Here is a 22,649-nt window from a genome sequence, read left to right as displayed (position 1 = left end):
GGTGCAGAGGGGAGTTAGGTACCCAATTCCCACTGACTTGCACAGGGGGAGTTGGATGTCGAGCTGCCCTTTGAAAATTTCTTTCTTGTCCTGCACGGCTCCACTGTCAAGAGAGCATTATTATCGTCACATTCTGGGTGGGGAAATTGAGGCACAAAGGTTAACACCCTGACTTGTTTAAAATATGTGTATCCAGTTGCATAAGCTAACCTCCATGTGCAGTCAGGAGCCTAATTTGCAAGTACAACTTCCTCTGTAGTGTGCACAGATCAGGTGTCTGCACAAGCCAGTAGCCGACCATGTGTCTAACTGGCCATTTGGGTTTGCACATTCTGGATTTGCATGCCCAGATTCATCCCAGGGTTGCCCGTTTACTGGTGCACATGAGTAACTTTTAAAATTGGTCCTGAAATGACTGACTTCCTCAGAGTCGCACAGGGAGTTAGTGGCAGAGTTGAAGATAAGTCTTCCCCCAGCTTGGACCACTAGGCCATGCTACCCCTGTGCTCTGAGCTGCACCTACCTGCTTTTTCCGGATTTATGGTGACTCCTGGGATCGCGGTGCGATCGGTGGGGATGCTGGTCAGAATGGGAACCTCCTTTGGGGCACTGGGTACTGCAAACCACACAGTTTAATAAGCACCATTAACATGCAACAAGTAATGAACAGTCAGCTACTCCTCTCCAGCAAAGAATCTGGCCTCTGTCCACCTGAACCTGCCCTGCTCCCTAGACAGCAGCACGGGGCAGAAGTGACTGTTTTCCAGCAGAAGCCTGGTTGTTCCAAGCTGATGGTAACACTCTTAGTTGTATAGGGTGCTTTTCATCCCTCCACTGCAATGCAGATACCTCTGGGGTGGAGGACAGCTTGTCTAACACTTTGCTGTAATGCTACACAGCAGTTGAGGACAGGAAGGAAAGAAAATCCAATTGAAACTGCAGGGGAATTTAGAGTGGCAGGATGCACTGGCTAAGGAGGATCTAGCCAAGCTAACCTGCCTTAGGATCTTTAATAGACACATGGAAAGGACCCCAGCCCTTAGCTGGGGGGGTTGGCTCACTTCCAACCCCCCTGCACGCTCTGTGTAAGTCTCCCAATCGAGGCATGACGCAGCCCAACCCTGCTTAGCTTACAAGAGATAAGCACAGCCCAGAGACAGCTGCCACTTGTCCCCATCCCTTAGATAGCATTCATCTCCATCTGCTCAGCCCTGGCTACAAAGTGTACACTTTAATTCTTAGCTAACCAGTGCACAGAGGTCTTGGGATTCAGGATCATCTCCTCAGTGCCCAGGGAGCCACTGGAGAGGAGGGCAGCCCCCTGCACCAGCGAGCCATGCAGCAATGAAGTCAATACAGGTCCACGCTGGAGGACACTGTCGCTGGCTAGTGATACCCACACTTCAGTCTGACTGGGCAGCCCCCTCTGCTCCGGTGGAGCCTCTCACCATAGGGCCGGGGCACCTTCAGACGAGCCACTTGGCAGCCTTGTAGTGCCACCTTCAGGGCGATCCTCTGGTTCCAGCTCTGGGGCATGATGCGGAGGTAGCGGGCCAGGATGGGGGGGATGAACGTGTTGGAGACCTCTTGGAGGCTGTCAGCATTTCCCTCAAAGACCTGGGGAACAAGAGGAAGATAATGGGGGGTCAGCAAAGCAGATCGGGGTCATGCAGAGCATCACTGCCCCACCCACTGTCTGAGCCCATTGTTCCCATCCTCGACCAATGCCACCAGCTCTCCCCGGACACCTGCGGAACCAGTTTAAAACCACCTGCCTTGGACCAGCCTCTGAGCTGTCACATCGGTGTCAATCCATGTTAGCGCCACTGAAGTCAGTGGGGTGACGGCAGGTTTACACGGGGGTGACGAGAGCAGAATTCAACCCAGAATCTGATCTGTTCTTCTGCCACTTCCTCATCTCACCCACAACCGGCCTCCTTCTACTCCATCTCACTGCCCTCGGTGCAGAAGCCTTCTCCTCTGCAGCTCTTGCCACCAGGCGCAGCCTTCCTGTGTAACCACTCCCCATCTCATGTCAGATCTCAGCTGGCAATGGCCCTTTTGTTCTTTGCCTTCCCCTCTCACTTCCTCTGCTAGGATCTATTCTTTAACCCTATACTTCGAGATACATATGGGGTAGGGGGAGGAGGGAAAGGACCCAGATGCTTTGGGGTGGATCCTTCTCTTCTACATATACTCACAGAATGGGGGAAGACACTCCTCCCCCAACGTGACTCTGTGCAGATGTCTCTCCTTATGTGCGGGGGGAGGGGGGGACTTTACTAGGGATTTAGACCTATATGTGTGTGGGGGAGGTGGGTGCCTACATGGAAATAGACAGGCAGGCAAGTGACAGGAAGGAATGGAGCTGGTTGAAAATTTCCCTTAAAAATGTTTTTTGGCTTTTCTGACTATATGGACATTTTCATGAAAAACTCAGTTTTCGGAAACAAAGGAAAACAAAACAAAACCCCCTTCCAGTTTTTATAGGAAAATTTCAGTTCTTGGGTTTCAAAAGTTACCCCTCACCCTGAAAATTTTCCAAGAAAAATGTTGATGAAAATGCAAACCAACATTCTTGTCTGCATTTTTCACAGGGGAAAAAAACAAACCCTTTTCCCAATCAGCTTGGGAAGGGAACACAGCCCAGAGACAGGGAAACGCTTGGAACACCTGAAAACTGTCCCCACTTTATTTTAAAGCCATGTTCTCTTTAAGGCACTCTCAGCGCTTTGTATTTTTTGTAATGTCAGTTTTTCTTCCCTGTTTTTGCTTCCCCCCCCCCACAAGCCTCCCCAATTTTAATTTCATGCAAATGTTACACCTCAGTAACTGGGAGGCAGTGTTGGTTAGGATGCCTGGATTCTAGTCTGAGCTCTGCCCACCTGTTGTGGGATCTTGGGCAAAACACTTAATCTCTTCATACCTCTGTATCTGTAAAATGGGGATAACAACTGTAAGGAATGGGCTAGTGCAGTGGTTCTCAAAGGCGGTCCGTCGCTTGTTCAGGGAAAGCCCCTGGCCGCTAGACAACTTGGTTTACCTGCCATGTCCGCAGGTTTGGCCGATTGCAGCTCCCACTGGCCGTGGTTTGCCGCTCCAGGCCAATGGGGGCTGCGGGAAGTGGCGCGGGCTGGTCTGGCCCGCCAGGGGCTTTCCCTGAACAAGCAGCGGACCGGCTTTGAGAACCACTGCGTTAGTGTGTATGTGCACCACTGCCTTCCGCTGCATGGAATCCAAACCATATGTCATAGTTTCCATTCTGCTAACAACCAAAAGGGATTCTTCTTCAGCTCACGGGGTAGGGGGATGTGCTTTCTGGACCAGGAAACTCCAGTTCTGTCCTTGTTAAATTCCAAGTGGCTGTGATATGCAGGATAAGGACAGCTATAAAGTCCTAATGGCAGCAATTGCTTACAACACTGACCTAGCTACCAGGAGGTGTAGAGAGGCTTAATTAATGTTTGAGAACTATAGTAATGGAAGGCATCTCCAAAGGCCAGACTCTGATCTATGTTACACCAGTGGAAACCCACAACAACTCCACTGATTTAATGCTGTGGAGTGAGTCCAGTTTTACAGTGGAGTAACAGAGACCAGAATCTATTTCTAAGCATCTCTATCCAGACTCCAGAGAGAAATACACTAGCTCCTATTGCAGGTTCTGCAACCAGACCAAGCCAACAGGCTAATTTTAGAAAGATTCAGTAAAATTTCCCTTTGTAGAATTCCTACTGTGCTCTCTGCTCTCGCCACCACCTGACCTCCTTTTGTCAGGCCACACAGTCTCACCGTCTCCTCCTGCCCGCTGCTGTATCTGTAGGCTTTCCAATTCTTCCCATCTCTGCTGGAGAAAACCTGGTAGGATTTCACGTAGAAGTTGTATTTATCTGAGGATCCCTTGGTGATAATTCCTGGAACACGTACAATGAAATCAGGAAATGGTAACCCCAGAACAGGATGTAGGAGTCATGTGAAGGCAGCCATTGGCGGTTGGGGTCTTGAAATAGTCTTGGGGTTGGTGTCTGATAGAGACATAGACTTATGGGGGCAGAGATCCCGCCCAGAGGGTGGGTCTGATCCAACTCCCATTGATGTCAATGGACAGACTCCCACTGCCCTAAGCAAGTGTTGGAATTTGGCCTTTGACACCAGGCAACGAAGAGCTCTCTCGTTTTAATGGCATAATCCCCCCTAGTCTTTGGTACTGCAGCTGTTATTATATAAAAAGAAAAGGAGTACTTGTGGCACCTTAGAGACTAACCAATTTATTTGAGCATAAGCTTTCGTGAGCTACAGCAAGCTTATGCTCAAATAAATTAGTTAATCTCTAAGGTGTCACTAGTACTCCTTTTCTTTTTGCGAATACAGACTAACACGGCTGCTACTCTGAAACCTGTTGTTATATAGCGGTTGGAACAGGAAAAAACCAAGACTCCTGGGTTTCTTCCCCGATAGAAGCAAGAGCAAGAGTCTGGGCATCAGGAGTTATAGCCAGTGACTCGCTGAGTGACAGCCCCCTCTGTGCCTCAGTTTCCCCATATGCAAAATGGGGGTCATGATACTGCCTGAAGGATGTGGGGGGGAATTAATGGATCCTTTGAGAGCCCCTGAAAAAAACCTCAGAGAGGGGCCTAGTCATTATTAGGTTCTCTCTCTCTCTAATCGTCGCCTGCTAGGAATTTCATAAGAACCTGCCGTCACCCCATGTCTCAGCTCTTTTTCCTTTCTTGTCTGAATCCCTCCTTTCCGTTCCCCGCACCTGCCCTCCGGCATCTCCCACTGCAAACTGCTGAGATGCCGCCGGGTTTGAATGTCTAACCTCTGTGGAAGCTCACTCCCCTCGCCTGAGATGAACAGATAACCCCCAACTGCACTCCCGGCCTGCATTCCACTCAGCCTCCAGCCACCCGCCTCACAATGCCTCCATTTTCCTCCTTCCAATTAACACAGGCATTCTGGGCCCGCCACACAAAAGCCCCAATTTTGGTCAGAGCTTTCGAAACAAAGGGCATTTGCTGGCCACTGATGCACAAGCAAAACATTAACTTGTTCAGCCCCGAGGTGGCCAATCCTACCCCTGAGATAGTGGGGAGAGCGAGGCGGGGAGGGGGAGAAAAGAGCAAATGACAGAAAAAAGAAAGAGAGAAAGGAAGGAAAAATCAAGAGAGAGAAAAGGGAGACAGTGAAAAAGGAGAAAAGGCCAGAGTGAATGAGAGGGCTAGAGAGAGGAATCATATGATCTGTGACCCCATGCACACAAGGTCAAGAGCCCCATGGGGAGGAAAATGTGTGTGTGGGAGGGATCTAGAAAGGATGAAAGGGGAAGGATCTAATTCTGCTCCCAGTTAAACTGGAGCAAATCTGGAGTGGCTCCATTGACTTCAGTGATGTTTTTTCCAGATTTACACCAGGGTCACTTAATCCAGTATGAGTCCATTGGCTTCACCTGATTTACACCAGTATGAGATCAGAATCAAACCCAGTCTCTCCCACCCCAACTTTGTATGTTATAATGCTGTCCATCTCTTTCTTTAAACAGGGAGTCCTTATGTGAAAAGCACCTGCACCTCAGAAATGTGGTTACCTCCAGGCTGTGGGCTGCCACTTGGCCAGAGAGCACCCCAAATCTATCCTCAATCATATCTCCCAGCGGGGAAGGCGGGGAGCTGGGCCAATAGAAGAAGGAGGATGAGTCAAGATTTCCCAAGAAGCCGCGCTCTGGGGCCTGGAGGGTGGGGTGAGTTACCGCATGGCTGCTGAGCCCTGCTGTGACAACCAAGGGAGCAGCCCGAGAGCCGTGGCTGGACAAGGAGCTGGGGCTGATTCTGCTCTCGTTGATGCCAGCGTGAATCGGCAGGAACTCCACCAAACCCAGCGCAAGGAGAGATGCAGGCTCCCCGCCAAGAGGCGTTAGGTACAGCAGATCCTCTCCGCCCACTTTGCCACTCCCACCCCAATCCAGATGGCTCATTTTGCACACACCCACTGAGCACCATTTACACCTGCTCACTTGGGGCTTGGTCCAATGCCCACTGACTCCCATCCACTTCTATGGCCTTCAGCTCCACTTACACCTGATATGTGATGGTCACAGCTGCTGCACGGGACACAGTGTAGGAAGCAGGAGGGGTCTGAGGCTATAGGACTATTTGACAAGGCCTCAGGCCAGCAGCACACATAGGCAAGGTCCTCAGCAGGTGTCAATCAGCTTAGCTTCATTGAAGTAAAGGAAGTGACACCGATTTACGCCATTTGAGGCTCTAGCTCTGTATATTCCATCAAAGGCACGCAGAGCTTGATTCTCGTCTCGCTTTGCTCCTCGCTTCCAGCAGTGTAACCGACCCTGTGTCAGTGGAGTTACTCCTGATTTACTCTGGTGCGAGTGAGCTCAGGATGAGGCCCATGATATGATTGTGAGACAGATTCTGGAGGGACTTCGCTGGGACTCACGAGAAAGACTGAGGATCTAGCCTGTAAACTGCCATAGCTGCATGGAAGCAATGGGGCTACAGTGATTTACACCAGCTGAGGATTTAACCCCTACATTGGCATAGCTACAGTGACGTCAACGGAGCTATGCCAGTTGACACAGCTGAGGATCTGGCCCTTAACCAGGAGTAGCTCCACTGGAGTTATTGGGGTTTACACAGCTGAGGAGCTGCTCCTACGTGCGGTAGTACAATCCTGGGGGAAGAGAACAGCCTCTGATACTTACTGACCTGTGATGTTCTTCCTTCCGCCCAGATCTATCTCCAGCCATTCGGTCTCTGAACTGGGATCGGCAGCCCACGAGTTCCCGTGGGCGCTGAATGCCGCCTGCTCCGCTGTCCAGGGCTTGTACTGCCCCATGGCGTTCACCTCGTGCCAGGAGGAGGAGGCGTTGAAGCTGACTGCTTCGAGAGCATGGTCACAGGCTGGAAAAGGAGGTGTAAAACTGAAAGGCAGGCGGACGAATCGGCCGAGGCGGGAGGTCACGGGGTGGTGGGGGCTGGGCACAGGGGAGGCGGGGGCCTTTATGCCACAGTGGCTCAGCCACAGAGGGAATGTGCTAGGGGGAGTCTGATGGGTCTTAATGAAAAATTCCTCTGTCTGTGGCCCAGCCCTGTGTGCGGTGCAGCCCCAGCAAACAGCCGGCAGCTCCATCTGACTCAGCATTAGCCCCTGATGGTAGCTGCCTTTCTCTTGCCATCTCCTCCTTTGATCCTCATCCCCAGTGACAAAGCCTGCCCTGCTTAGCAGAGGGGTAGCAGGGCTTCATTTCCATGCGGCAGGGCTGGATTCAGCCCATTCATCTTCCCCAGCTGGGAGTCTCTCTGTCAAGCTGTTCGCTCGTCGCCTGCAGCCAAAGCTCAGCGTGGCTGGCAGAACACAGCCTGCAGTGCAGGGTCATCACAAAACGTGCCTTACACTTGCACCTGCCTGATGGCCCGCCTCTCCGAAACCCCCCCAACCTGATGTAGCTCTGCTGGGCCAGGTGCTCCACTGGAGTAAATTGGTATAGGTCCCTCAACTGCAATGGAGCAGCTGTATGCCAGCTGAAGAGCTGCCTCATTGACTTCGCTGGAGTTCATTCTGATTTACTCCGGTGTAAGTGAGAGGAGAAATCTGCCCCAGGGACTCTCCCCTTATTCCCACTGAAGCTGCCGGGAGCTTTGCTACTGATTTCACTGGCAGCCAGGTTGGGCTTATTCTAGGAGAAATGGAAAAGGACGTACCTTTGTGAAAAATGAGGCGCTTTTCAGATAAGGACCCCCTGTTTAAAGGAAAATGGGTGGAGAGCATTACAAACCCGGGGCACAGAGACGGCCTGATTCTGATCTCATGCTGACGTAGCTCAGGTGTAACTCCACTGAGGTCAATGCCATGGTAAGTTACACTAGTGTGAATCTGGACTAAGTTCCCCAAAGTCAGTAGAGTTAGCCCAAATTTGCCCGAGTGTAATTCAGAGCAAAATTCAGGCTTCACTCTCCTTCCTGACTGTTAAATTCGCTGATTTCAGTGGAGTCACTCCTGAGCCACACCAGTGCGAGGCCACATGCAAGAAGGAACAACCATCCCAGAGCAGCACATTTCCCCTGCTGTGACACCTCAAGCTGATGGAAACTAAACCATGTTTGACACCCTGGGCAAAAATCAGAGTGGGTGTAAATGGGTGCTGCTCCCCAGTTCAACAGCGTTACATCTACTCTCTGATTATGGCCCCCACCCCGATGTCAAACTCTCCCGACCCCTATGCCACCCCACAACCTCAGCCATTGCTGATTACAGTTTGGCTGCTGCTGCGGACAGCCCCATATCTAACTCCCTAGAAAGCACGACCGGTTCCTCGTTCCACCAGGGCTGACCACATGCTCTGCAACAGACATGGGGCAGTTTGGCCCTGTACACGCCAGCTGCCAGACTGGGCAGGTGGGGCTGCTGGCGAGATGAGATTGACATAACGTTGCTGACGCAAGTCACTGTCTTGGTAAAGAAGCAGCTAGATTGTATTGTTGGAATTAAATCAGAATTGGCTTCTATTCCCTGATTACTAATGATCTGCATTTCTATGGCCCTTTTCATCTAAGGAGCTCAAAGGGCTTTACAAACATTCATGAACATATTGAGCCTTACCCACCTCGTGAATTGGACAAGTCTCATTACAACTCGGGAAACAGCTGCGCAGTGAGATTAGGAGTTTAAGTGTTGCTACACGCCGTGGTGCTCTGTCTGAGTCAGGTGCAGGGGCACAAGGGGGGGCAAACAGGGGCACCCCCCCAAAACTCCTCTGGGGCTCGGGCAGGGAGAGTGAGTTCCTCCAGCCGGGCAGCCCTGGGGCTGCAGCAGGGAGATATCCGCTGCCGGAGGGGCAGGAGGTGGGCGAGCCAGCTCCACCACCCCTGGGCAGTGGGGGAAGGGAGGAGAGACAGCTCCTCCAGCTGCGGGGCACAGAAAGCGCCCCTCCAAAAGTGGACATATTTTTATTCCCGTGCACACCCCTGGTTAGGTGCCTAAACCGCATTGGGAGATGGGCTCCTAAATGACTCAGATGTTGCAACACTGAGCACAGTAACTCCTAAAGACCTTTAAAAATCTGGGCCTAAGAGACTTGCAGGTCAGTATCAGAGCTGGAAACAGAACCCAGGTCTCCCAGAACCCCTCTGACGCCCCAGTCATCAGCTCTTGAAAAGAAAATATGGGCCAAATTCGTCAGCCGTCACTCAGGTAAAACGTCAATGGACTTTTGCTTGAGAAAACACTGCAAGATTTGGTCCTCTCTGATTTTGAGCTGCACATTGTCCCTCTAAAAACAGCGAGCCAGGTCTCGGGCTGGTACAAATCAACCTAATTCCATTGCAGTCTGAGGATCAGGGCCAATCGTCCTTTGGAGGGGCATGGGCCCCACAGGAGGTCGGCCCAGCCGTATCTACTGGCTCAGCAATCAAGTTGGCTGCTTACCTTTTTGAGTGGAGTCCATTGGCGAAGGCTGATTCATAGAGTGTGATCCCCTTCTCCCGAGACAGAGTCAGCTGCCCTCCCAGCTCATCCAAGATCACTCCAGCGTGGATGGCTGCCTTGCAGAGAACCGAGGTCTGGAGGGGGCACGGAAGTGGCAAATGAAAGGGAGGTAGAGAGAAAACCCCAATTAGAGAGCCCAGCCTGGGCTCCAGTCCGGAATGGGGCAATTCCATGGGTCAGAGAGTGTCTGGCCTCACTCACAGTGGTGTAAACCTGAAGCGACACTATTGATTTTGGTGGAGCTTTTCCAGATTTACACCGGTGTAACCTAGACCAGAGTCTGGCTCACAAAGACTGTGATCTCTGCTTTATAAAGACTTTGGCCCAATTCTGATCTCACACCAGTGCCATCGGGCGTAGCCACACTGGAGCGAGACCAGGATCAGGCCCTTTATTTTTTGAAGTGAATTTCGCTCTGGCACAAAGTGTGGTGGAAACAGCAGCCCTGGACTTTCCAGAGCTCCGTTTCCCCATGGATTAGACCCAGCAGGTGCATGCTATCCCACATTGCCCCTGCCAATGGGCTTGACCTGGAGGGAATTCACCCTTCAGGAGCCCGTTCAACTCTTGGCCGCCCTGCTGAGACTGCCAACAAAATATGGATTAGGGCAGCTGTGCCTGTGACTCGCTTTCCCTACAGCCGCCACTCAGGGCCGGTCTCTTTGCAAGGAGCGCTGAGGTTGGTACTCACGTCTCGGTAGCCCTGCTTCGCGTTTCCCCATATGTCACCCGCGACACCCTTGCAGCCCGCTGGGCAGAAAACACTGAAACACAGGACAAAGGAGAACCCTGGATGAAGTTCTGACCTCTCAGCTCTTCTCCAAGCAGCTGGGCTTCCCTTCATCCCCGATGACCCTGAGGCTTGGAGATTTATTCCTTCCCCGTTATTTTCATTTAGCAAAGTTGGATCTGATGGAAGGTGCACAGCCCTCTATGCTCAGAACAGACAGAGCAGTGCAAGCTTGTCCAACCAGCATCTGAGATATTCGGTGCCCTTAGCCCAGGCATTCTTGCCCTCTCCTCTGAGGCTACCAGGAAGGGGAAGCATGGTGGTGGATTGTGTGATGTACATGGGGAAGTCAAGTCAGACCCATCAGGTTCATCCCATGAGCAGCATCCCCTGGTCCTGGAAAGATCTGGGCCAAACCTGCAAACCATTTCCCATCAAATGTTTGTGCCAATTGGGGCTCACTCCCCGCAAATATCCTAATGATCAAGTTCCCCGGCAGAAACAAGGACCACCCGAGTGAATGTCAATGGACTGTTCCTAGAAAGCGAATGGTGAAGTTGTAATTGTGTGTATTTGCACCAAAAACCGGACTCTGTTACTTTCCTCCTGTTGGGTCACTACAGGATTACTACAAATTATTACTACAAATTATTCACCTATGCAATTAATCCATTGGTGAGTGGCTAATAACCATGAATAATCTGCACTAATGGCACCTTTCATTGGATGATCTCATAGTGCTTTATAACTAGTGATTACAAAGCCTGACAATCCCCCTGGGAGGCAGATACTACCCCAATTTAGGGGGGAAACTGAGGCACACACAGGGGAAGTGAATTGCTCAAGGCCATTCAGTGAGTCAGTGGCAGAGAACCCCGGAATCTGGCTTCCTAAGGCCTAACTATATTATGCAAATTTGCATCAGTGTAAGTGCATATATGCAGTTACATCAGTGCAGATTGTCACATTCTCCAGATTTCCCCTGCCTGATGTCAGTGGAGTTACTCTGTGAATGGGTTTGGTTTATTCTCAGATAATAGACTCCCCATTGGAAACCACTTACCTGATTTGTTCCTGGTGGTAATGGGTCCCCTTATCCAAACAGGAAATCAGATCTAAAAGACAGATAGACAGAGAATTCCAGTGGCCTCCCCCATCTCCCATACCCAGAGGCAGACTGCTTTGCTGTTTGTTTCTCGGAGACACCGGCTTGACACTGATGCAATCCAGGGAGTGCAATGAGTCACTCCTGATTTACACCCGTCTGAGCAACAGCAGATTCACACCCATCAATAAAGCCCTTGTTTGTATTATAAACCCCTCTTGCTCAGCATGGTCTCACAGTGGCCTATGCTGCATCCTGCCCATGTTATACCCACACGGTAATGCCATGTTATACCACCATTATCACCCCAACAGTCATTCACAAAGGGCCATGTTCTGACTTCCCATTGACTTCAAAATGGTCTCAGCTTCGGTCACCTTAGGCTGGAGTTTATCTCCCTACTTAGATTGTCGGCTGTCTGGGGCAGCAATTTGGTTCTATGTTTGTACAGCACCTAGAGTCTGTCTGGGTCCATGACAGGGGCTCTGTATGTGGCGTTCAGTGATCACTCAGGCCCAGATCCTCAAAGGTTCTTACGTGCCTCACTCCCATCAAAAGTGTTTCCTTGAATGAAAAATGAATCAAGCCTCATAACCCCTCCGGTGAGTATCATTATTCCCATATTATAGATGGGGAAACTGAGGCACTGATCTGTGACTGGCCAAAATTTACACAGCTAATCTGTGGCAGAGCCGGAGATAGAAGGGAGGAGTCCTGACCCACAGGCCCTGCTCTAACCATCAACGGACACTGCCTTCCACAGATATAGGCAATGTTTAGCAGCCAAATGGGAATGGGACCATGCTGAATAATGCAAGGAACTGTGGCATATTCCCTAGGGAAGCCACAGGGATACCCAAACTGTTATTCTTTGGCTCTTCTAAAGGAAATTACACATCACAATCCAATGTCTGTGGATTCCCAGCAGCCCAGCCCAACCCACCCACTCTCACCATTCCTCCAGAAACCACAGAGGACGGTGGAAAACAGAAGGTGACTCATGGATCTTTGTGGCATACACCCAGCGACTGATGTGCAAGCCCCTCAGGGTCAGACGCCAGCTGCAGATGCTGATCGGTGCCTAAGTCAGAATGTAGGGCCCCGAATCTCCTTTACACTAAGGCCCCGTCGCATCTCTCAGGGCAGCATGAGAGGGGTCGTTAAGTGAGAGCACAGGTGCTCAGTGCCCACTTTACGGCCCCTTTATACCGCCAGCATGGAGCTGAAGGGCTTTAGTGTACATACGAATCAGACACTGTGTGCGTGTGTGTATACACCATACGCACACACCTACACACTCACATGCATCAAATCCACAGAGTGTGGCAGGACAGAAAGGATTAGCCACCATTGACTTTGGGATGGCTGCATTATTCACAAGTGACAAAGGCACGAATCATGCCCAGCATCCCAAATGATAGCTGGTAAAAGCTTGTCACAACACCCCACCTGCTGCATTCTGCACATGCCCCTAGGCTACAGGAAAGGTTCTAGCAGGGGGTTCCATAGGCCACTGGCGGACCATGGGGCATTTCCTGATGTGTTGTCTGGTTACATGGCACTACCTTCCTCACTTCTGGCTACTAAACGGCATGGAGAGATGGAGCCGTTCAGTATTTTCCTAAACCAACTTTGCCACAGAAGCAGCCAGCAAGTCTGAGATCCCTGAGGGGAGAGGAAGCGACCTGCCTGCGTGTGAATGGAAGGGGAGGTGGGTGTCCCAATCGGAAACATCCAGGAGACAATCCCTGCAGTCTGTGCAAAATCTGGAGAATTCCTGGGGCACAGAAAATCCACATTAGCATTTGAGGCTCAAAAATTGTTTTTACTGCTCTCTAGTGGGTGATCCTTGCCCTGTCTGGGGCAGTCATAATGTTTTTGAGGCAAATTCCATATCTGGGAAGGGAAGGAGATTTTTCTGTGACTCTGGGGGTTTTTTATGGCAGCTGTTCGAGGCTGTTAAGGTTTGGGATGGTAAAATAGAAGTCCCAGGGAGACGGACCAGTGGGCAGAGTGCAGGGGAGGTGGTCAAAAGTGAATGATCACCTGGATAGCACCACCACATATGTGGTTGTGATAGGGTGGGCCCCCCTTGCTGTCCCTCCACTGGCAGCCAAACGGTTAATGGGAGGGTGAAGGCTCAATTAGCCCACAGGATGGCACCTGGAGAGCGGGGGAACCAATTCCTTATCAGGCCCAGCTGAGTTTCTGTAAAGAGAGGAGTTCTGTAGGGTAGGGAGTAGTAATAACAGATCATCTCTCCTCTCCTCTCCTCAATTACTGCAGCCCTGAGCTGAAATGCCAGGAGAAAAGCTGAGGCTGCTTTGGAACACGTTTAAATCCCTCCCTCTTCTATTCTTTATCTGCTGGTGACACATACCCACACCTTGCTCCCCTCCAGTCCTGCTGCCAGAATAATCTCCTGTTCCTGCCACCTGGACCACGGAGTAAGGGTAGGGAGTAAGTTCAACTGCCCAGCCCAGGGGAAGAGCTGCTCTTGGGATCTGCTCCTGAGATTCCTGACCCCAAGCCAGGAGAGATCTGGTGAAACCAGAGGCAAGGAGTGAATCCCGGCAGGGAGCCTGGTTAAAAGGGCAGGACTTGGATTTCCAGGGGGAAAGCCCTGGGAGGAACTGCTTGCTACCTGAGCTGGACAGGATTTTGCGAAGCCTGGAAAGGGGCTTAGGAAAAGGGCCTGAAGGCAGGCCCAGGTCAGAAGAAGCCCAGGAAGCAGCAAGGGAGCGGCAGGAGCATACCTTGACTGCTCATGCTGGAGCCCCTCCAGAGGAAGCTACAAGGGATAAGGACTATTGGAAGCCCTGAGACATAAGGCCCAGAGTCAGGGGCTGCTGACACAAGCTTATTGAACTATTTATTAGTGGGACTTTCTGTCCCCCTGGAAGCGGGGTGAGGTGGGAAAGGTGACCTGGCTGGAGGATTGAGTCACAAGAAGCAGACCACCGCAGGGCCGGGTGGCTGTCTGCTGGGGCACCAGGAGTGGGGAGCCAGCTACAGCAGGAGGGGGCATGCTAGTGGTGGGTCCCCTCTTCCACAGTGGTATTTTGTATGGTGTTATCTATGTGATAAAGTGCATTTAGCACACACCACTGCTCACTTGGCCTGTTTTCTGACCAGCTCCCCGGGCTGTATTTTAACATGCCAAACCACCTAGCAGTTAACAGATCCAAACTGGAGTTTTAAATCCACGTACTGCAGACATGTTTCCTCCTCTCCTAAATGTGGAATCCCTCCCCTTTCTCCACCACCGCCCCCTCCAAATTACACCGGCTCAAGGCCCAGGCTGGGTGAGATTCAGTCCTGAGCCAGTTTTAAGGTCTGTCACAGCCCTGCAGTTCTGGGACTGGGAGATTTGTACCTGTGACATTCCATTCCATATTCCTTATGAAAATATGCTTATGATATGGTTATGACAAAACATGGCTCATCTAAGATGTCATTGGAAAGGTTATGATTTACTGAATGTGATTATCCAATTTGTATGCATGTATCATTTCTGTATCTAAAGTTAGAAATATGGACTATGTAACAATTACAGCTGAGTGTGTATTGGGAAGACACCCACCAGAGGAAAGGCCATCCTATTCCGATTCAATGGGCCATTAGGAGGAACAACAAGACTGTGAAGATACTAATCTCTTTCCCTCCTGGGAGGTGTCCTGGGACAGAGCTGTGACGCTACTAGGTCAGGTGGTCTTGTCACCTCAGACTGAACATTATCTGGGATGTCTTGTAACTTTCCACTGAAAGGGAAGATGGGTCAAGTTTGGGAAACAAAGGATTCCCGCTTTGTGTAAATCGTATTTAAGGGTGGGGAGGAAGACAAACTAGACTCTCCTCTTCTGCCTCAGGGCTTCCAAGAAGAAAGACTGTTGAAAGTACCTGAAGGGACAAAGAAACCAACCTGAAGGGAAAGGCAGGGGTGAGTCCAGACTGAGACAGGAGTCTAGTCTGTAAGAAAAATAACTGGAACTCAGAGCCACAGAAACTCGCATCCTGCCTAAATTCAAGATTTAGGGAGAGAAATTACTATTTGTAACCAATTTCTTTAGTGAAACAAGCTTAGTTTGTGTGTTTGGTTTAATTTGCTTAGTAATCTGCTTTGTTCTGTCTGTTATCTCCTGTATTCACTTAAAATCCACCTTTTGTAGTTAATAAACGTATTTCTTTTTTATAATATAACCCAGTTTTTGCAATTCATAATGGGGAGGGGACGAGGGGGGGGGGAAGGAAGAGGCTGTGCATACCTTCCTTCACATTGAGAGAGGAGGTGGATTTCATAACATACCTTTGGGTCTGCGATCCAAGGGAGGTGGACACCTGAGTGCTGGGGCAAATCCCTTGAGCTGAGTCTTCCCAGAGCTGATCTCAGTGTCTGTTTCATTCTGCAGTTGGGTGTGGCCCTGCCTGTGTCTGTGCTGGAGGAGGCTTAAGAGCCTGGCTCAGCAAGACAGGTAAAATGGGTGCCCAGCCTAGCAGAACAGGCAGGCTCAGCGGTGTCCCAGTACATCAGGTAGCATCTTATGGGGGACAACCTCTCACAATACCATCAGAAAGGATTCAAAAGGGGAGATTCCCATGTTTCTCATGGGGCCCCAGCACTCAATTCTAGCCCTAGGAGGCCCTGAAGTACCATATTTTTAAATTGTCACATTATTGTGTCTAGAAAAGTGAATGCATATCCTTTTTTAAAAAGATGTCTGTTTATTGTAATTTTTCTCTCCCTCTGAACCCTGCACTGGTTAATGGATGGTAACGAAGACACCTGGCTTTGAGGGTGGAAATTGATGTGTAGTCCAACATAATTTTGCAAAGCTCTTTAAGTGACATCCCTGCAATATTTTTTCTGTAATGTGTGTAGTGGATACAGAACTCATGATGGCGGGGCGGGGTGGTGGTATAAAGGGTTAATTGGCATGAGCCCGGAACAACTTGCACAGCTCTATCACAGGGTCAGCATGTATGTGTCCAGGGGGAGCTGTGTGAATAAGGGAATTTTTGATTTGCTGGCAATTCTGAAAAATGGGGGGGTAATAGTTTCAGGTCCAAATCCTGCTGTCAGCCCAAATGTGGTTGTAACAGCAACATGAAAGCCCTGGGGATAGGAAGACAGCATCATTTGGGGACCTCTGAGCCCTTTGTCTCTGATTATCCCGCTCGAGAGAAGGACCAGAGCATAGATGTTGTGAGGGATCCTCTTGGCCTACCCACCCCTGCTTTGCCAGGAGCATCCACACAGAGCTGGGCTTGGTAGTGTGCTGGTGTGGGAAGGATCCGCCAGCATGGACTCATGGCTGCGGGGCCTTCTGTCCCCATGGAGAGGGGGCTGGATCCGTGTGGTGCAACTTGTGTCCTGTCCCTTCCCCCGCTCCCCAGGACCAGCAGTCCCCTGCTTTTCACTCCATGCTGTGGCTGGACGGTGCCTCGTACCTGGGTGCTGGCTGGTCGCGTAGGAGAGCAGAAAGCCGCGCCCTGAGCGGTGAGTGGTGCTGTTGAACTGGATGGTCACTGAGCTGGAGTTCATCACCAGAGGTGTGGGGTTTGAATTCCCGCAGTACGAACCTGTGGAGGGAGAAGAGGTCCCTGAGTGACATACACAGAAACATGGGGGAATTTTCCTTCTCCGCTGGTGCCAATACCGGGAGAGATGGGCAGAGACCTTTGTCTCCTTGGGCAAAGGGCTCTGCCGCCCCTGTTCTGAACCACAGTCATCGGGCTCTTTATCAGCTTTTGCACACTGACCATGGCCATGATCCGTCGCATGTCTGCTTTACCTCCCCATCACCAACGTCCATGAGCCAAAATCTGAATCACCAGCTTGCACCCACCACTGTGACCTTTTTGGGGAGGGTGGATAGAAGGGGGCTCAGATCAGACCTAGCCACGGCTATGAAAGAGGAGAGGAAGGTGTTCCAAGCACGGAAGGAGAAGGCAACAGAGTGGGTGAAGGAAACTGGGCTAGAGGTGGGCCTGGGCAAAGCTAGCGAGAAGAGATTAGAAGAGAGATGCAAACAGGAAAGGGAGCTGTGCAGGTGATGTGGGAGGTAGAGGAGGGATCAGACCATGACGTGGTCCAGGTGGCAGGAACAGGAGATTATTCTGGCAGCAGGACTGGAGGGGAGCAAGGTGTGGGTATGTGTCACCAGCAGATAAAGAATAGAAGAGGGAGGGATTTAAACGTGTTCCAAAGCAGCCTCAGCTTTTCTCCTGGCATTTCAGCTCAGGGCTGCAGTAATTGGGATGAGGAGAGCAGATCTGTTATTACTATTGCTCCGAAAACCCATAGCGCCTCCCCAAAGATCCCTGCCAAGCCGGTCCCTATTCCTCGTACTTCAAACCCAATTCTGCTGCCCCCAAAGACCATCGCAAATCTCCCCTTGACTTGAGCGGGAGCAGGGATGAGCCCTTAACAAAAAGACTGAAGGGCTGATTTCAGCCAAGACACATTCTAGAAGAATGTCTCCCCTGTAGGATGCTGGCCACGTTCAGTGGGGAAATGCTGGCTCGCTCGCCGCGTGGGAGGCCAGCTGCAGTATCACTGCTGAGCAATACGGGCTGGCCCAGATGGTCAGACGCTTTCTGCAGTGCTGAGTCTGCTTCCGAAGGGGCGGCCAAGCACAGCAGCAAAGTGAGCAGACACCCAGCAGAGTCCTCTCTGCTACGGATGATTGTAGGGTGCCCTATGCATTCCTAATGGGGCCACCCCATTCCCCTTCCCTACATCTACTTTTCACCCCACTCCATCCTCAAGGCCCCTTTCGCTGAGAGACTGAACAGGTCTTATACCTTCCTCCGCAGCAGCTGGAGCTCGGCTACTGTCAGACCCTGGATCCGGGACAAAACGGAACTGCCAGAAGCGATCAGACCCGATGTCTCATTTTCGAGCCCTTCAGCATCACCGACCACAGGGGCGCTGTGAGTCATGCACAATGCTGCTTCTCCCTGCCCCACTCAGGGACACTATGCTGCAGCCACACACGTCGGCTGGAAGTGAAGGCTCCTTCCTGCCAGTGCGCAGCTATAATGGTATCATTAGCAACAGGACCTTTCCTCCTGTAGGATCCCAGAGGGCTTCCTGTGGTGCTTATGTCCAGGAATCACTTTGCCCACCACTGAAATGCAGCCACCTCTGAGATGAAAGATGGCAGCTCTTTAACAGTGCACAGTAGTGCTAAACAGTTTAGGATGGGAACTGATAGTTACTGGGGTTGGTGCTGCTCCTGGCAGCTTAGGGCCTGTAAGTGTACTGCAAGGGGTCAGGGGAGAATCCCCCCAGAGCAGGAGCACAGTAGGGAGGATATCAATGGCCCTACACTGCCCATTTCTCATGTGACACTGGAGTGGGGCCTGGGACAGGATGGGAGTACACATCCTATGGAGAAGCACAATGCAAACTATGGAAATTCTAGGCTGTTGGCCTGTGTTGTTTGAAAATGAGGCCTTTAAAGGACCTCGTGCCCTACTGAGAGGAAAGGGGAGTTTACACCTCTCGCCAAACTCTTCTTTCAGGCCAAGGATACGTTTACGCCAGGAATAGTTGTACTGCTGGTAGGCACAGCTGCTTCCGCTTTAATCCAGTGAGTGCGGGTAACACTAGCAGAGAAGACTTGAGTGGGTAGCACACGTTGCTACCTTGAACAAGCCCACCAGTGACTCTGGGTGGGTACTTGGATGCTGGCCAAGGCTTAGTCTGTGCAATTGCATCTACACTGCTAATTGTTATGTGCGCTAGCTAGATTAAAGCCAGTGTGGCTATGCCTAACAAACCCCTGCTATACATACACCTTCATTTGGGGTGTAGATGGTCCCTTAGACCAGTGGCTCTCAACCTTTCCAGACTACTGTACCCCTTTCAAGAGTCTGATTTGTCTTGCATACCCCAAGTTTCACCTCACTTAAACAACTTGCTTACAAAATAAGACATAAAAATACAGAAGTGTCACACTGCACTATTACTGACAAATTGCTGACTTTCTCATTTTGACCATACAGACACTCCCTGGGTTATGCAAGACCTGATTTACGCAAATCCGCGCTTATGGAAAAAGTTTGGTTTTTTGGCATAATGGTCGGGTATACGTTTCCGACTTATGTAAAATTCGAGTTATGCACGGCATTCCGGAACGATTGCGTAAGTCAGGGAGCGTCTGTATAATTATAAAATAAATCAATTGGAATATAAATATTGTACTTACATTGCAGCGTATAGTATACAGAGCAGTATAAACAAATCGTCGTCTGTATGAAATTTTACTTTGTACTGATTTTGCTAGTGCCTTTTTACGTAGCCTGTTGGAAAACAAGGCAAATCTCTAGGTGAGCTGATGTCCCCCCGGAAGACCTCTGCCTACCCCCAAGGATACACGTACCCCTGGTTAAGAAGCACTGCCTTAGACAGTGCTTTCTCTGGAAAAGTTTCCTTCACAACCATAAGGGCTAGAAATTTAGAGCCAGACCCTGAGTTAGTGTGAATCAGTGTAGCGGCTTTGACATCAGTGGAACTAGACTGGTTGACACTCACTGAAGATCTGGCCTTCACTTTTTTTTTAACTGAAGCCTTAAACGGGGCATAATTTGAATTGGGAGGGGGAGGGCGAGGGTGGGATCAGCAGAGCAGGAGTTTGTCTCGTCTGTCCTGAACTAAACAAAAGACCCCAAACTCACTTTGTTTCTGACCTGGCTGGAACCTCCCCATCTCTGAGATGAATGGCTGGTGCCACTGAGTTCTGTATCAGTGGAGAAAATGCCATTGCACCAGCAATCACTTCAAAGTGTGCGCTGAATCAGGCCAGCAACCCAGCCCATCTAACCAGGACAGGAGAATGGCAGGTTCCAGATCTCTCTCCAAGCAGCTTGGTGCCTACTCGCTCCCAGAGCCAGAAAAATATCTGCACTCCTTTGGGCTTCTGGTATGCAAGGCAGCGGCAAGGCAAGACTCCCACAGGGTTCCCTGAATAATTTCTAATGAGGGCCTCTTCTGAATTACGTCATGTCTGGGGATCAGGAGACAGGCAATCCTAACGCTCAGCTCTTATCAGGCAGCTGTAATCGCTTGCTCCACGTACTGGATGGACACATGCACTGGCTGGGCTGCCCCAGTGTAAACTACTCTTCTTCACTGGAAGAAAAATCCACCTCACAAATGCAAGCAGAACCAGTGGCTATTAATTTGGCTGATGGCCCTTAAGGATCAGGACAAGACTAAGGGGGCATCTGTTTAGGCTCCCTGTCCCTCACCTTCCTCTTTGCACAAACCAGACCCAGCAAATAAACCCTTTAGGCCTCAAACCATTTACTTCCAATGAATTTGCCTGCGCCGTCTCCCTGATTAAATCTTCAGCGTAAGCAGCTGATGGTGCCGGTCAGATGGCCTATGGCAGGGGTGGCCAACCTGAGCCTGAGAAGGAGCCAGAATTTACCACTGTACATTGCCAAAGAGCCACAGTAATTGTCAGCAGCCCCCCATCAGCTCCCCCACCCCACTCCCAGCACCTCCCGCCCACTGGCAACGCCACCAATCAGCGCCTCCCCCTCCCTCCCCCACCTCCCGATCAGCTGTTCTGTGGTGTGCAGGAGGATCTGGGGAGAAGGGGGAGGAGCGAGGGCATGGCAGGCTCAGGGGAGGGGGCGGGAAGGGGTGGAGTGAGGGCAGGGCCTGTGGCAGAGCCAGGGGTGGAGCAGTGAGCACCCCCCCCCCCCCCGGCACATTGGACAGTTGGTCCCTGTAGCTCCAGCCCCGGGGTCGGTGCCTACACAAGGAGCTGCATATTAACTTCGGAAGAGCCGCATGGGGCTCCGGAGCCACAGGTTGGCCACCCCTGGCCTATGGGAAGAACCTGTCCTGTCCCTTTGGTTCCTAGTGGGGCAGGTTCCCACATCCTCAAACCACCGTCACTGTTCTTCCCTTCACCGCTTTTGCAAACAGTCTCGGTAGAGAGGCCAGGGGCTGGATGGGCCATTCTGCTCTACTCTATCTATTGTACCACCCGTCACCGTGGTATCTGGGCACTGTCCAAAAATGCATGGAGCCTCAGGACTAGCAGCGTGCCATGGTCCATGATCTCCCTCCACCCTCTGGGGTGGTCTCCCAAGGGCAGGGTGGAGGAGGCCCCGTGGCAGGGCATCTGTCCTGCCCCTGGTCTGCGGGTGGAGGACGTCACTCCCCCAACTTGCCCCAGCCCTGTGTTCAGTGAAGAGTACACCACAGGGCCCAGTTCTCCTCTCCCGGACACCAGGCGAGAGCGTGAACCAGGAGTAGCTCTGCGGAAATCCCTGGGCCTGACTCTGACCTCACGCAGCCTTTACACCAGAGTAACTCTGTTTATTTCGGTGAGTGGCTCCTGATTTGCTGCAGTGCAAGAGCAGAGCAGAATTGGGCCCATTATAAGGACAGTTTGTTCAAATATTGCCTTTCCGCCGAGGTCCAGCCCACGCAGGACTCTCTTGCCAGATTTTGTGCTGCCCTCCCATTCTGCCTTCTGGGCTTGCTTCCTGCAAGAGCCTCCAATGTGCTGACAATGCACAAAACCTTTTAAAGTGACAGTGCCCTGATAAAAATCTTAGGACCAGATCTCGAGACTGGCCCGAGCACCCTGGCTCATTGCAGTGAGTGAGGGGTAAAAGCACAGGTGGGCTTTCTGCCACTTTCCCACCTCTCTCCTGATCCTTGTGGCTGCTGGGGGCCAAACCTCACTCAGTACAAGTTGGAGCAGCCTCATGGCTGCTCTAACTCTCACTGGTGGGTAAGTGTTTTGCTGGCCAGGATTCATGGAGAACATCATACTCTGGCCCCACCCCTAGCATATCCCCTCCCTGACCCCACCTCCAACACCAGGAAACCAAAGCAATCCCTGCACCAGCTGCAGATTCCTACACAGATCAGGGGTTGCTTTAAATCTCCTTTGTGCTGCTGGACTGGTGCAAAAGAGGGTCAAAGATCCGTCCCGAGCATTTTAAATCCCTGGCCTCTCCTCTATTGCTGATCATAGAGCCAGTTTAAATAGTGAGGGTCTGAGCCACAGTGGGTGTAAGTTGGTCCAGCTCCACTAACTTCACTAACTCCACTAGCTGAGGATCCGGGCCTCAGTCTGGAGGAAAGGCTCGGCAGGTGGGTGGAGAGTGCAGCGACTGTGAGGCAATCTGAGAGAGTTTGCAGATGATGAAAGGGAACCACAGAGCAGGCAGACACTTCCCACGTGGGGGAGGGGTCCAAAAATGAGACGTCATGCTCTTAAAAGCAGGTTAGTGGGACTCGGACTTGATGGTGAATAAAGAGCCAGGAAAGGTGATCTAGGC

General features: G+C 51.2%; 2 protein-coding genes and 1 long non-coding RNA gene across 9 annotated transcripts in view; 1 reads left to right on the top strand and 2 right to left on the bottom strand.

The window, feature by feature from the left end:
• LOC140900516 (uncharacterized) overlaps nt 1-15,533 on the top strand; it is a 31,512-nt gene extending 15,979 nt beyond the window's left edge. For all 3 annotated transcript variants that reach the window (XR_012155650.2, XR_012155652.2, XR_012155651.2), the window contains 2 exons: nt 5,543-5,917; nt 6,748-15,533. This is a non-coding gene — a long non-coding RNA (uncharacterized LOC140900516). The remainder of the gene's footprint in view (nt 1-5,542; nt 5,918-6,747) is intronic.
• LOC140900514 (discoidin, CUB and LCCL domain-containing protein 1) overlaps nt 1-22,649 on the bottom strand; it is a 63,869-nt gene that overhangs the window by 9,644 nt on the left and 31,576 nt on the right. For 4 of the 5 annotated variants that reach the window (XM_073317901.2, XM_073317905.2, XM_073317902.2 and 1 more), the window contains 9 exons: nt 16,785-16,916; nt 11,295-11,346; nt 10,193-10,265; nt 9,442-9,575; nt 7,719-7,756; nt 6,723-6,917; nt 3,793-3,914; nt 1,449-1,617; nt 524-616 (listed from right to left, as the gene is read on the bottom strand). In XM_073317901.2, the coding sequence (XP_073174002.1) occupies nt 524-616; nt 1,449-1,617; nt 3,793-3,914; nt 6,723-6,917; nt 7,719-7,756; nt 9,442-9,575; nt 10,193-10,265; nt 11,295-11,346; nt 16,785-16,916 (1,008 nt within the window). Of the gene's footprint in view, nt 1-523; nt 617-1,448; nt 1,618-3,792; nt 3,915-6,722; nt 6,918-7,718; nt 7,757-9,441; nt 9,576-10,192; nt 10,266-11,294; nt 11,347-16,784; nt 16,917-18,140; nt 19,513-22,649 lie in introns of those variants that run through there. The other variant, XM_073317906.2, reaches the window with a different exon arrangement.
• TAF12 (TATA-box binding protein associated factor 12) overlaps nt 1-22,649 on the bottom strand; it is a 67,740-nt gene that overhangs the window by 30,252 nt on the left and 14,839 nt on the right. The window lies entirely within an intron of this gene.

Source organism: Lepidochelys kempii, chromosome 19 (genome assembly GCF_965140285.1).
Source record: "Lepidochelys kempii isolate rLepKem1 chromosome 19, rLepKem1.hap1, whole genome shotgun sequence".
Classification (NCBI taxonomy): domain Eukaryota; kingdom Metazoa; phylum Chordata; order Testudines; family Cheloniidae; genus Lepidochelys; species Lepidochelys kempii.
This window is presented reverse-complemented; position numbering and strand designations above follow the sequence as displayed.